This window comes from Pseudonaja textilis, chromosome 1, assembly GCF_049901715.1.
Source record: "Pseudonaja textilis isolate UNSWEBS1 chromosome 1, rPseTex1.2, whole genome shotgun sequence".
Lineage (NCBI taxonomy): Eukaryota > Metazoa > Chordata > Lepidosauria > Squamata > Elapidae > Pseudonaja > Pseudonaja textilis.
The window spans coordinates 293,151,514-293,164,836 of record NC_141990.1 but is presented as its reverse complement, the minus strand read 5'-3'; the positions used below and the strand labels follow the sequence as shown (position 1 = coordinate 293,164,836).

Here is a 13,323-nt window from a genome sequence, read left to right as displayed (position 1 = left end):
CTCCTCTTGAAGGACTTAGGTTGGAATTAGGAAAGTTGGTTAAAGGAATTGCTGAGGCAGAAAGTTGCAGCTGCGATGAGTAATGAGATCAATAACGAATGGTGGGACACTACTGCTTAGCAACAAGAAAGTTACAACTTAGAACAACGCAACTGAAGGATGCTAACTATAGCACGTAGATATATAAACTTTGGTAACCTCTGTCTTATCATAATATTATAAGACACACCTCTTTTGAGCTTACTAACATAAATATGCAATGTATGAAGGAGGATAAAGTAGAAGAAACCAATCAGAAGAAATATGTGTCAAGGAACCAATGATTGATTCTTAGGGTGTTAACTTTCTTTTGATGTACTGACTACTTTTTCAATTTATATTGAAAAAATGATGGACTAGATTGGATGAACTTGGACTGGAATAGCATATAAATAGATAAATATATTTTGACTATCTAGTTTGGTCCTGATGCATTAACAACTTCTGGCCTCAAATTATTTGTTTTATTGGAAAATGTTTTAGAAGATTCTAAATAAATAAACTCTTTTCATAGACAACTGAAAGGAATTACTAAAATAGGTTATGGACATTTAGAATAGACCTGGATTATCCTATTTTAGTGAATCAGTACTGTCTCTTATATCTTTTCTGAGTTTAAGATGATAGTACTTCACATCAGTAGATGCTTTAAAAGGGCTATATATTGTAATTTTCATCTGCAGATGTAATATACTTTGCAAAGTTTTTGCTACAATGGGGACTTGCTCATATTTCAGGACTACTATTGTCAGGGTGAATTTGAGAAGGTAAAAATGGTTTAGAGAGGTTAATGTAATCTCGAATCATACCCTGAAAACATAACATTTATCAGCTTGTGAAAATTTTCTGAGTTTATGGAAAAATCCACTACTTTGATCTTAAAATCCTGGATTGAAAGATATTTGCTCATTTTCAGACTTTGAATTGGTTGAGAGGAAATTGGTGTTATTTTTTTTGTAAGACAGAAGTTTGATTTCTTGTTAAAAATTGAATGCCAGTTATATATCTGCATTATACATAGGATGTATCCATTGCCACTGTAATCCAGTCCATCTACTTTCTCTTGGCCCTCTTCCTTTTCTCTTTCCTACTACCTTTCCCAGCATTAGAGACTTCTCCAGAGAACTAGATCTTCACATAAGTTCAAATCTAACCATAAATCCAAAGTAGGATAATTTGAGCCTAGTCATTTGTCCCTCAAGTGAGACTTCTGGGCTAATTTGCTCAATGAACCATTTGCTTGTCCCAGAGGTACTTTTTCTGGAGGCACCTGGAGTTCCTTGTTTTTTCTTTTGAAGACATTTTGCTTATCATCCAAGAAGCTTCTTCAGCCCTGATAGGATAGTGGGGAATGGAAGGATTTATATTTCTGGAGCTGGTAATCTGCATCCTTTTAGCAGGTTGTTGAAACACTTGGAAGTTTATCTGTGTCTTCAGGGTCACCCGAGTAGTGCTCCAGTGTCACCTCCAGTGTCAGAAATGACAAGTGGATAGTGAGTACAAATTAGCCATGTCTTTCTTCACATTATTTATGGGGTGTATGTGTAGATGATAGATAGATGGATGGATGGATGGAGAGGTAGAGTAACAGAGAGAGACAGAGAGTCATGAGATTGTATCAAGCTGTAAATTAAATAACAGGTATTGGCTACTTTTCAATTATAATCATTATAGTATTTTAATTTTAGCACTTTAAAAAATAATACCTGTATTTTCTGTTGCTTCTGTGTGATTCCCTGGGTTTTCTACATGCTCTGGGGCAGTTTTGTTTTCTGCATTCCCTTCAGTTCCTATAATAAACTCTGGTTTGGAATCAAGAAGACTGTCCTCTAAGTTATCTGTCGGTTCCTTCAAAACATAAGATCAAGGACAAATAACGTTCAGTATTCATATATTTTAGGGGAAACATACTATCAAGCACCAGGGAAGTCTGGAGATTCAGGCAGTTCAAATGAATATAAAATTTATTGCAAGTTTAAGCTTTCTACAAGAATCTGAGCTAATCTGAATCTGACAATCAAGGGAAATTTGCGGGAGTTAAGAATAGAAAGGAATTCAAAGTGGACTGGATTTAGATCTCTTGTGGGCATGCATGAACTCATGGACTGACTGACCCCTTCCTCAAGCTCAACTTGATCATCTCTTGCACATACTTTACAAAGAGGATTAATCAACAGATACTAAGACCTTTCAATTTTATCTTGTGTTTCTTTGCATAATTTTTATAATCATCAACCAGACAAGCAAGCCCTGCAAAAATTATGTCTCACCCTTCACAAAGTTGACATTTATAAACTGCTGAGGGTCAGAGTAGGAGAAGCAACTGTGTTTTTAACAATCGGTTATAATTATGTAAAAATTGTTTACCATATTTCAACATCATTATATAGTACCCCACTTTCAGTTTTATTGTTGTTTGCAATCTTTGAACGAAAATCAGATCCTTGTCTTTACAGGGAATCCTTGAGCTATGACCACAACTGAACTCAGAATTTTGGTCATAAGTCATTGCGGTCATAAATCAAGTCACCAGGTATGCGGACTTGATTTTTATGGGTATTATATAGTGATTGTTAAGTGAATCACAAGGTCCATAAGTGAATTGCATTGTCATAAGTCCAAATCCAACTTATCCAACAGGCATTTTTTTTCCTGGAAAAGAAGTTGCAAAACATAATCGTGTGACTGTGGGATGCTGTGACTAAGTCATAAATGTAACCCAGCTGAAATGTGATCATGTGATGCAGAAGATATAACTTCAAGGACAGGTTGTAAGTAACTTTTTGAGTCTGTTGTAACTTTGAATAGTTGTTAAGTAAACAGACATAAGTTGAGGACTACCTGTACTAAAAAAAGATGATCCTCCAGAAGTTCCTGAACTACATCTCCCAGAAACCTTACCAATCTAAAAAATAGGAATTAAATGTAGGAACTGTAGCAACATCTGAACAGTCATAGTAACTCCCTTTTCTAGTTATTGTTGAGTGGGGCCTTGAGAACTTGAAAGTTTATACAACCATTGGTTTTCTATATAGATCTTTGCACAAATCAAACGGCATATTGTATATTCAACAAATGGAACATAGAAAGCAAAATATCACAGTTATGATCTAGATATATAAATACAATAGGACACCTTTTTTCTGGACACTTTTTCAGACCCTTTGCTTACCACCAGTCTGATTTCTTCTTTGGGAGCTAATCTTTCCAAGAGTTCACAAGCCATCTGATAGCATAAGATACTAGATTGGCATAAATTACATTCTACTGCCTTCTCATCTTTTTGACAAATATGGGAGCCACCCCAGGGGGCCTGGAATACATTGTTGATGATAGAAATTATGTCTTTGGAAATGCTGTTCTCCAAGCCCAAGGTAATGCCATCATCTTGTAATTCCATCTGAAAAACACATTTTAGGAGGAAGCATGAACAAAGTAATTGATATACAAACATTGGCAAAAAGAAGTGTACTCTCTTAAAGATGCTTTTAATGTATTATTCAAATTATATCCTATCTTTTTTTTTCTGGGAGCTCAAGAAAGCATACATAATACATTTCCCTCCAGTTTTATTCCACTATAACTTTGTGTACTAGATTACATAAAGGGAGACCATATTCACACAAAAAAAACCACTGAATCATTTTCCATGGCTCTGTGTGTATTTAAATTTAGGTCACCTTAGCCTTCCCTAGTCCAAGTAACTAAATTAGTCTACTAAATAACATACAATAGCATCCCGGCTCTTAAAAGCTCCATGTAGTTGAATAGCTGAAAAGCAGACAAAACTTTGAAACTTTCTCTTTGAAAACTAGTTTCAGTTGAATTTCTTCCTGTCAAACAACTATTCACACAACAGCTGCTTGTGGGGCACTAAAGGTTGCAATCCCATATAATGTTCTGCAGATGGGTTTCAGTCTAACTTCTCTTACTTCCCCTGGGCATAGAACCTTCAAACAGATCTCAATTGGTGACTGGGTCAGATGGGCAGTGTTACATTTGGTAAGGTTATAATCCAGTGCCATACCTTATAAGGCTTGAGATAGGTTAAAAATAGTGCTTACAACTGAGCTCATAAACCTGTTAGTAGCCTATGCAGTGACTGTTAGATGGACATAACAATGGGTTTTCCAGTTAGGAATATGACTTGTATTCTGCAGTAACTGTATCTTCGAAATCACTTTCAAATGTGTCCCCATATAGGACACATTGCGTTGAGCCCCTCTATGAAGGCGATGGGTGTTTAAGAATGTTGACAAATAAATAGCCAGTTGTATGGTGATTACAGTGTGGTTAAGGGTCATCAAATTGTTACTATTACATTTATGTATTGTCTTTATATCTTGTCTTTTGTGAATTTACAATATTGCACATGGGAAGTTTGCCTGATTTTTATCCTCATAACAACCTGGTGAGACAGGTTGTGCTGAAACATAATAGTTGTTTCAAAATTATCCAGTTCTATTGTTGAATGGAAATTTGAACATGAGGCTTCCCAGGCCCAATCCTTATCAATCCTTATCATTAATTAGATTTATTATAGTCACCCACTACAAAAGACTCTAGCTAAATCACACTGTCTCTTATTGTTCCAGTTCTTCTTATTCTTGTTCTAACTAGCTGAATAAATTAATCAGACATCCATGTATCTGACTTGAATTCAGATTAAAAAGAAGATTGTATATGTAATATTTTTGGCATATGAATGCAGCACAGATTCCATGATACTCATCTCTAAAAATTAGCATATATGTTCAGACAAATCATAATATGCAACATACAGATAAGAATTATAAAACTGACTACTCCTCCATATTAGAAATAAAGCCTATAGGAATCATTGTGATTCAATTCAAGGTATGATTCTATTTGAGTTGCAGTTTGAGATTAAATTTTAAACTTATTAAACTACTTTGGCATTTTTGATTCAATCTTTTTATAGGATTCATGATCACATGAAAACATCAAAATAGTTGAATTAGCTTTGTTAGAGTGGAAAGAAAATGAAAATAATAAGGATGGTAGAATTTTCAGCAATTGGCAGCACTTAGCACTATCCTTGTCTGGATCTGGATGCCAAATAGAGCCAGGTTTTATTAATATATAGATAGGGAATTCCAGGGTTGCAAACCAGAAAACATTTCCCATTTCTCTGTATTGTTCCATAGCAACTACATAGTTGTGTTTGCTAAGTTATCGGGAGCTGGATTTTTATTTTTATTTTTTGCAGCGATGGGGAAAGGACAGCAGCTACTACATTATACAGGAAAGAGCTCAAATGATCTGGTCAAATCAGTGCAAAAAATGTCTAACAGGTAGTTTTCGTTTAATCAATCACAATGCAAACCATCAACTGTGACTGCAACTATGATTTTTCTTCAGTGTTGCTTTGCTTTGCAACGTAAGGATACCACTCCAAAAAGCTGGGTGAACCCAAACGGCAGGATTTCTGAAACTCATCTCATGAGGAAGCTGGCTAAAAGGGCAAATTTTACAGCCCATTTTCACCCCACTACCCTACCTTTGGGATGCTCACCTGGCACTGGGATAATTAGCAAGAAGAGAATGTTTGTATTTGCATGCATTGAAGAGGAAGGGATAAAAAGAGAGTAACCAGGCACACAATGGGGACTACACTTCAAAAGGAATGCACGGGTGCCAGCTGTTTGCTTTTAATGTAAAACTGATTAGTCAGTTTCAAGCAGCAGCTGCCAGCCAACTACGTTCTAATCAACTAATTAAGAATCCAGAGCTGAGATGGTAACTTGCCCTTAGCACTTTTTAGGGAGTGAGAGAAAAACAGCTGAGGAAGAGACAATAAGACAATCTCTCTACTCTAGGGTGGTGATGGGTCAAACCAGGACAACATGTACTAATTAATTGTACTGGTAAACACAGGACACAGAGAAGGAGATGCTATAAGGGTCATAAATACATGATTGGTTGCAAAGTTACTTTTTCATCACTGTTATAAATGTGAACAGTTCTTGTCTAATGCAGCTGATAAACAAGAAGTATTTGTATTCCAGTTTAAAAACGTAAAATATAAACAATTATAATTCTTGGTTGTCCACTTCCTTTTCTTAATATGACATTAATGTCCACTGGCTTCCCCTTCCTTAAGGGCCTCCCCTTTAGCAGAGTTACAATCTGGCTAGCAAGATTCATTCCTCCTGAGAAGACTCAGCCCCAGCCTTGGTTTCCTTGGTTTCAGGCTGGGCAGGCAAGGCCTCTTCTGGATGGAATTTAATTTATTTATTTATTTTTATTTTTTATTTCAATTACTTACAAGATAATAGGCATAAGTAAAAAAAAAGTTATGAATACATGGATACATATAAGAAAAATAAATATATATATATATAAAAAACAATAGGACAGGGACGGTAGGCACTTTGGTGCGTTTATGCATGCCCCCAATCGTATCAGGGCTGTGTCTTACTGGCAACCTCCTAAGTTAGTTAGCAGAGAGCAAAATCAGACTCGCACTGCCAGAGATACACAGGCAGTCCAGAAGGAAATAAGGATAGAGATGATTAGCCACCTGATTTGATTTGCTGTGTTAACAGTAGAACTCCTTCAACATGTAAATCTGTTTTTGACTTGGGTAATTCAACTGAAGCTTCATTAACTAGAAGTATGTCTTTGAACTAATCCACGGTCCTTCCGAAACAGAGGTCCCCAAACTTGGCAACTTTAAGGCTTTGTGGATTTCAACTCCCAGAATTCTGGGAGTTGAAGTCCACAAGTCTTAAAGTTGCCAAGTTCAGAGACCTTTGTTCTAAAAGATGCATGAAGGAAGGTGTAGGAAGTTTTGATAGGGAAAAAGTCAATTGAGCAATTGACTATTTATATTCTGAATGCTGCATCTCCAAAGATTAATTGTTTTTATTTAATTTTGAGCTGAATATATGATTCAACTCAACAAAATAGCCTCAAACTGTGATATGAGTGCCATATAAATTTAATAAATAACTAAACTAAATATAGATCTTTGACCCATATTCAAATTCCTGATAGTATGTTGTGTGAAATCAGTAATTTTCAATCAATATTTATCAATTATGCTACATAATAATAATAAAAACCTGGAATTACACCACCTTCGGTCTGATCTAAATATAGTATATAAAATCATACATTGCAATGTCCTACCTGCAAATGAATACTTCGGCTTCAATCATAACAATACAAGAGCACATAGTAGATACAAACTCAAGGTTAACTGCACCAAACTTGATTGCAGGAAATACGACTTCAGCAACAGAGTGATCAATGTTTGGAATACTCTACCTGACTCTGTGGTTTCTTCCCCAAACCGCAAAAACTTTAACCTTAGAGTGTCTACTATTGACCTCATCCCCTTCCTAAGAGGCCTGTAGGGGGCGTGCATAAGTGCACCAATCATGCCTACCGTCCCTGTCCTATTGTTTTATTTTTCTGATAAGTATCCATCTCATGTATTCAAAACTATGTTTATTCTTATACCTGTATCTTGTAAGCGATTGACAAATCAAATAAATCAAATAAAAATAAATAAATATCCCTCCAACATTAGATCAGAAGTCATTAATGATACTTCTTTAGCTCTCAAGAGATCCTCCACCTAGCCATCAAATTAAATACTCACAGATCTAATGAATATGTGATATTTTGATTTGTTAAAATATCTGGGCTGTTGCACCATGATGCCTATCAGCTGGAAATGGTATGGTTTTAGTTTCTTGGGTTTACCAAAAGGCCAAGAGACCTCAGGCCTAGTGAACTCTTGACCCAAAAAAGTTTGTATATTATAGAATCTTTTCTGATGCATATAAATAATCCCTAGCTTGCAAATTGGCACCTGTATAAAACACTAAAAGATTCTTTAAAATGTTCCAAAACATATTTGGATTGTATTATTGACCATGTTTACAATACTGGGATGTGTATTATTACCTGCTTCAAGATGAGATCAAACATTAGGATGAAACAACTCAAATTCATTTCATCATCATCACAGTCAAGGTCAAAGGTCCTTCCTCCTCCAGGGGGTCCAAAATTTTTGAAAGGACTGCGGAAAGGGCTGTGCATGGGGCTGCGAAATGGACTCTGAAATGGGCTTGGGAATGGGCTCAGTGTATTATGCTGAACTCTGCGTCCTGGATCGGAAGCAATGCTCACCTAGAGGAAGCCAAATAAAATAACATACAGAGATAGAATGCTTAATTTAAGAAAATACATTTATTTCATGATATAAAGTTGCAGAAGACGCATTTTTCCCTGAATGAAGATAGTGTTACCTATTACTAATAAAGCAGTTACAAAAGCAAAAAAGCATAATTGAATAACAGGGACATGCTATTCCAAAATATTTTTCAGAGATCCCATTTATGTGCCACTGAATCCTTCCATTCATAACTGATGGAATACTTAAATGGCACAAATTAGATGCACCTTAAGTCTTACTAAAATGATGTGACTAACAGCCAAGCTACATGTTCTGACCCAAGCCTTGTTCAAATTAAACAAACACAAACTGTGTATAAAAGCAAACCTTTTTTAATTCGGCGCTGGGAATTCTTTGCATTCCCTGCCAGGAGTCATTTAAACCTAATTGCCCGAGATAAAAGCAAGGATGTAAAAGGCTGCCAAGAACAGAACTCTAATTATTGATAAATATCCACCAGCAGAAGTTTCAAAAACAAACCGGAGTTAGCTGGGTTTCAACGAGGACTCAGAGTTTAAAGAACTTCTTTGTTTCCTGCAAAGAGCACATCCCCGAGGGCTAGTTTTTATCCCTTATGGGAGGGGCCATCACCTTCCAGGCTTACTCCCGAGTCTCTTCTTCGAGCAGCCTTGCGCACACATGCACTGGGCACAGGATTCCCGGGGTCCTCTGCTTCAGTGCTGTCAGACTCCAAAAGCTCTGAAGGCAGCACTCCACTCTCTGATAGTCCTGGCCCCATCCCTCCATCAGACACAGGACCTTCGTCCAAGTCCTCACGAGACTCCCTGATGGGTTCCCTTTCGTCCTCGCTGTCAGAGACCTCTGCCATCCGTACCTGCTGCCGGCGAACCACAACACTACATTTGACATATCTAAAGGGGCATCTTTTCTTGTGTATTTCTCTCTGAGTCCTAAGAGATGCTTGATATCCTTCCATGGGAATGTATAGTGATAAAGCATCTCCCCCAGGGAGTTCTATTGTCCTTTTGGTGCAAGAAAAAAACAGTTCTATACTATTAAGACTTCTACTGTTAAATCTTAGTTTGTCCTAATGCAAGAGAGTCCAACCTTGGCAATTATAAGACCAATGGATTCAACTCCCAGAATTTTCCCTGTTTTAATCATTCTTTTTAATTGGAATGACCACATTTGAGCTATAAAAATCCAGACAATCATAAGATGGTAACAGAGAGGTGCATAAAACTTCTTTTCCTACCATCTAGCAGTCAACAGATTTTTGCAGCTCTAATATTTGAATATTTGAATCATCCTGATTTCTGCTACCCAGTTGCTGTTTAATTGTTTTAATTGCTTCTTTAGCCTACTGAGTTAAATAGTTTATTTTATATAGGTTTAAAATACCCATGGACACCTCTATTTGGAAGGTTAACATACACAGTTTAAACATGTTTAAACAAGCAGAAAGTTCTTTTAGAGAATTTCTAAAAAGCTAGTCTAGATCCTGCCAGGTGGATATAGTCCATATATATATATATATATATATATATATATATATATATATATATATATATATATATATATATATATATGTTTTCTGAGGTTCTCGGGTATTTGTATGTGGATCTTTGTTGTTGGTTTCTCCGCATAAGATTGAAGTATCTAGGCAACGTTCGATGAAGTCTCATTCATCATCTTCAGGCTTCTGTCTCCGGCTCTGTGCTTTTCACAGAGCCAAAGACAGAAGCCTGAAGATGATGAATGAGACTTCATCAAACGCTGCCTAGATACTCGAATCTTATGCGGAGAAAACCCAACAACCAAAGATCCACATATATATATATATATATATATATATATATATATATATATATATATATATATATATATATATATATATTACAACACTCCAACTGAAGTTATGCTGAAATGCTCAGAATTCTTTATAGTTGACCATGATAACTAAGACTGATGGAGGACAATCCTTTTTCATACCAGAATTTTTTAACACCTGCTGGTGTCCCATCAATTTCATACTTCCATATTTTGCTACTTGCAATATTTGCAGAATTCCTATACCCTTTATTGGATTTTTTTTTTGCCTATACAAACAATATGAATAAGGAATTGAGTGATCTAGATCAAGGGTCATCAACCTTTTGCACCTCAGGGACCACCAAACTCATAATTTTAAATCCCACGGACCACTAATAGGAATTTTGACCGAGGATGGCTTGCTGACATTGGTGGGAAAGTCGGTCCCATATTCCAGACTGCAGTAGTCACAGGACTTTCCCTTTGGTCAACCCAGAGCAGCTGCTCCTCCACCCGGGTGCACTGGCCTGTCATTGACTGGAGGAGCTGCTCTGGGATGACCAAAGGGGTGGCTTTCCCTCCCCCGCTGTTGGTCTTACCTTCCATTTCAGCTCATGTGGCTTTATTCAAGGTAAGGTTTGTGCTCGGCTGAAGGGTTGGGGCCAGCAGATGGGCGGGCCATGTGGGTGGCACAGCCTTGTGTTCCTGCACAGTGTGGATTAATTGCTTTGGGGGGAGTGTTTTTGGGGGACATTTCTCTGTGGACCACCAAAATTTCCTCATGGACAACCAGTGGTCCCTGGCCCACTAGTTGGCAACCACTGATCTAGATTGGGACTGCAGCATATAGCAAATGACTAAGCTTTCGCTACTAATTAATTAATATCCTGCTGCACTTTGCTATTTTGTGGGTTTTTGTAAAAAAAAAATCTTTGAAACTGCCATTTCTGTGAAAAAGCATTCTATCTACTCTGAACTTGTTTTTAAATGCATCTATTTACAATGAATAAATTTACAATCTTCAGCAGAGCATCCTGTTAAGTAACCAAGTTCAGTCTTATGCTTAAATGCATATTCAGCCTGACTCATTTCAAAGTTCTTTAATCACACTTCATTTTCACTGATTGCACCTGCTGACTTCGTCAAAAAATACATGCAAAATGTGTCTCCTGTTATAAAGGAAATTGATAATGAATTACCCTTCGAGCTGCAAGGTTCCCAGTTATCTCACTGACTCTCGATTTTCTTTGATTTGCCAGTTCTTTCACAGAATTAACACCATCAGAAAACATACTGATTACCAACTGAAGTGGAACTACAATGTCCAATTCAGATAACACCTGAAAAAAAAAAGAAGACAGTGTTCTCAGGTTCAACTAAAAACTGAAGCGCTAGTATATATTTTAGAAATTAGGTCAAAATGAAAAACGAACTTAAAAGCATGCATTTAATTTAGTCCCTATACAAATGAAGATCTAGCGCATGGGGGTTGAAACTGAAGTTGTAGAATTTATGGACTGCAATCTGTGTGATGATCAACTGAACTGTGAATAAATGAAACAAACAAAATGTTAAAAAATTGTGATGTTTATGTAGTTACTTACCAAGCACATCTGAATTATATTAAATTAACCACAATATCGTTACTTTGGAAATTGAAAGTTGAAAAAATTGACATGCCCTAGTTGGTGTATATATGGCACTAATTATGTTTATGTGAGGCTTAGTATGATATATTAATTGTACCATTGAAACTATGGTTTATAGTTTAGCAAACCATACAAACTCAATTTTTATTATTTGTTCAACAGATCAAAGTCAAATAATCATGCTTAATATATGTGAACCCAGCTTCTGCTTTTAGGTTGGCTTCCTCAAAGAGACTCTTAATGCAAGTCACCTAAAATTATTACTGAAGCCTTAATTTCTTAAATGTACATCTTTCAGTCATGACAAAACTTATAGATAGAATGACCACATTGCTTTTTAACAGATACAGCCAAATGCTTATCTGATTAGCCTCTGCATCAGATGCCTCTGTATGATTTCTTGAGATTGCATTAACTTCATAACAGGTAGCAAGGAAAAGGAAGTAAGAGTACAGACTCTGTAAGCTATTTTATGAGTTGAACACTGAAAGTGTCTCACAGATGACAAAGATTGATCATAGGTAGCTCCAAGACAATAATAGTAGAAGCCACCTAATGTTTGCTTGGGATAGTGAGCCAAAATACCAACTAATGCTAATAATTAAAAATATGATAGACAAATTAAATAGTTAGTAGGATTAGTATATATTAATTTTGTGTTGATGCACACAAATACTATCTGGGAACTATGTCCTATTATCATACTATAATGTATGATTTTCATAGGATGATTTGATCAAAGATATGTCAGCACTCACATGAAGCCAGAGTAGAGCTTGTTCTTGTACAGAGGATGGATATCCTGTGAATCGACAGCTTATGAAGCCGAACATTTCCTCCATAGAAAAAGGGAGTGGGCATAGCTCAATATCAAACATTTTACTGCAATACACAAAGGCAAAAAAAATGATTAGCAAGTTCTTTTAGATGGCTGCCAAAAAGAGCAAAGGCTGTCCACAAATTTTTAAAATGACACTTAAACAATTCTAATTACTAATTGATGTATTATTTATGAAACCAGATGTTTGTAAAACATTTAAAATTTAAAATGTTTTGAATCTGAAGCACCCTACTCTGATCCAGGACAGCTAGTCTAAAAATTCCAGAAGTCTAAGATCAAAGCAATCCTATTTCAAGCTCCAAACTTTGGCTTCAAATAACATGCTATAATTTTTATTTACTCATTTTTAAGCACACTATATATTTTTTTTATTTTTAAATAGTTTGCATATTTGGAAACTTTGGAACTTTATAAAATAAATTCTGCACTAAAGGCTGAAATTCTGTAATATATTATATAAAGTAAACAAATGTCTTATGCTCTATTCATATCATGCCATACATAATTATACTGCTTATTTAAGGCAGGCTTTTGGCTTAAGTGCTTCATTAGACATTTGATCAGGAAAATATTATATATATGTAAAGGTTCTACATCATATAGCAGTTTTTACTGGAATAAATTCCAAATGTGACTATGCCAATTGGTGGTCATGAAAAGAGCAAATGGTCCTATGGAATTTTGAAAAGAAATAAGATTATGTAAGAAGATTCTATGAGAAGCATGAAAAGGACAATGAAGAAGTTTGACATATATGAAAGAATAGAGAATACCTTAGAATCTCAATTTTTGAGACCCTTTTAATCCAAACT

General features: G+C 35.9%; 1 protein-coding gene across 12 annotated transcripts in view; it reads right to left on the bottom strand.

Moving 5' to 3' along the window:
- Positions 1-13,323, bottom strand: part of UNC79 (unc-79 subunit of NALCN channel complex) — a 133,872-nt gene that overhangs the window by 82,600 nt on the left and 37,949 nt on the right. For all 12 annotated transcript variants that reach the window (XM_087922119.1, XM_087922118.1, XM_087922120.1 and 9 more), the window contains 5 exons: positions 12,429-12,552; positions 11,221-11,361; positions 7,978-8,202; positions 3,212-3,439; positions 1,746-1,887 (listed from right to left, as the gene is read on the bottom strand). In XM_087922119.1, the coding sequence (XP_087778245.1) occupies positions 1,746-1,887; positions 3,212-3,439; positions 7,978-8,202; positions 11,221-11,361; positions 12,429-12,552 (860 nt within the window). The remainder of the gene's footprint in view (positions 1-1,745; positions 1,888-3,211; positions 3,440-7,977; positions 8,203-11,220; positions 11,362-12,428; positions 12,553-13,323) is intronic.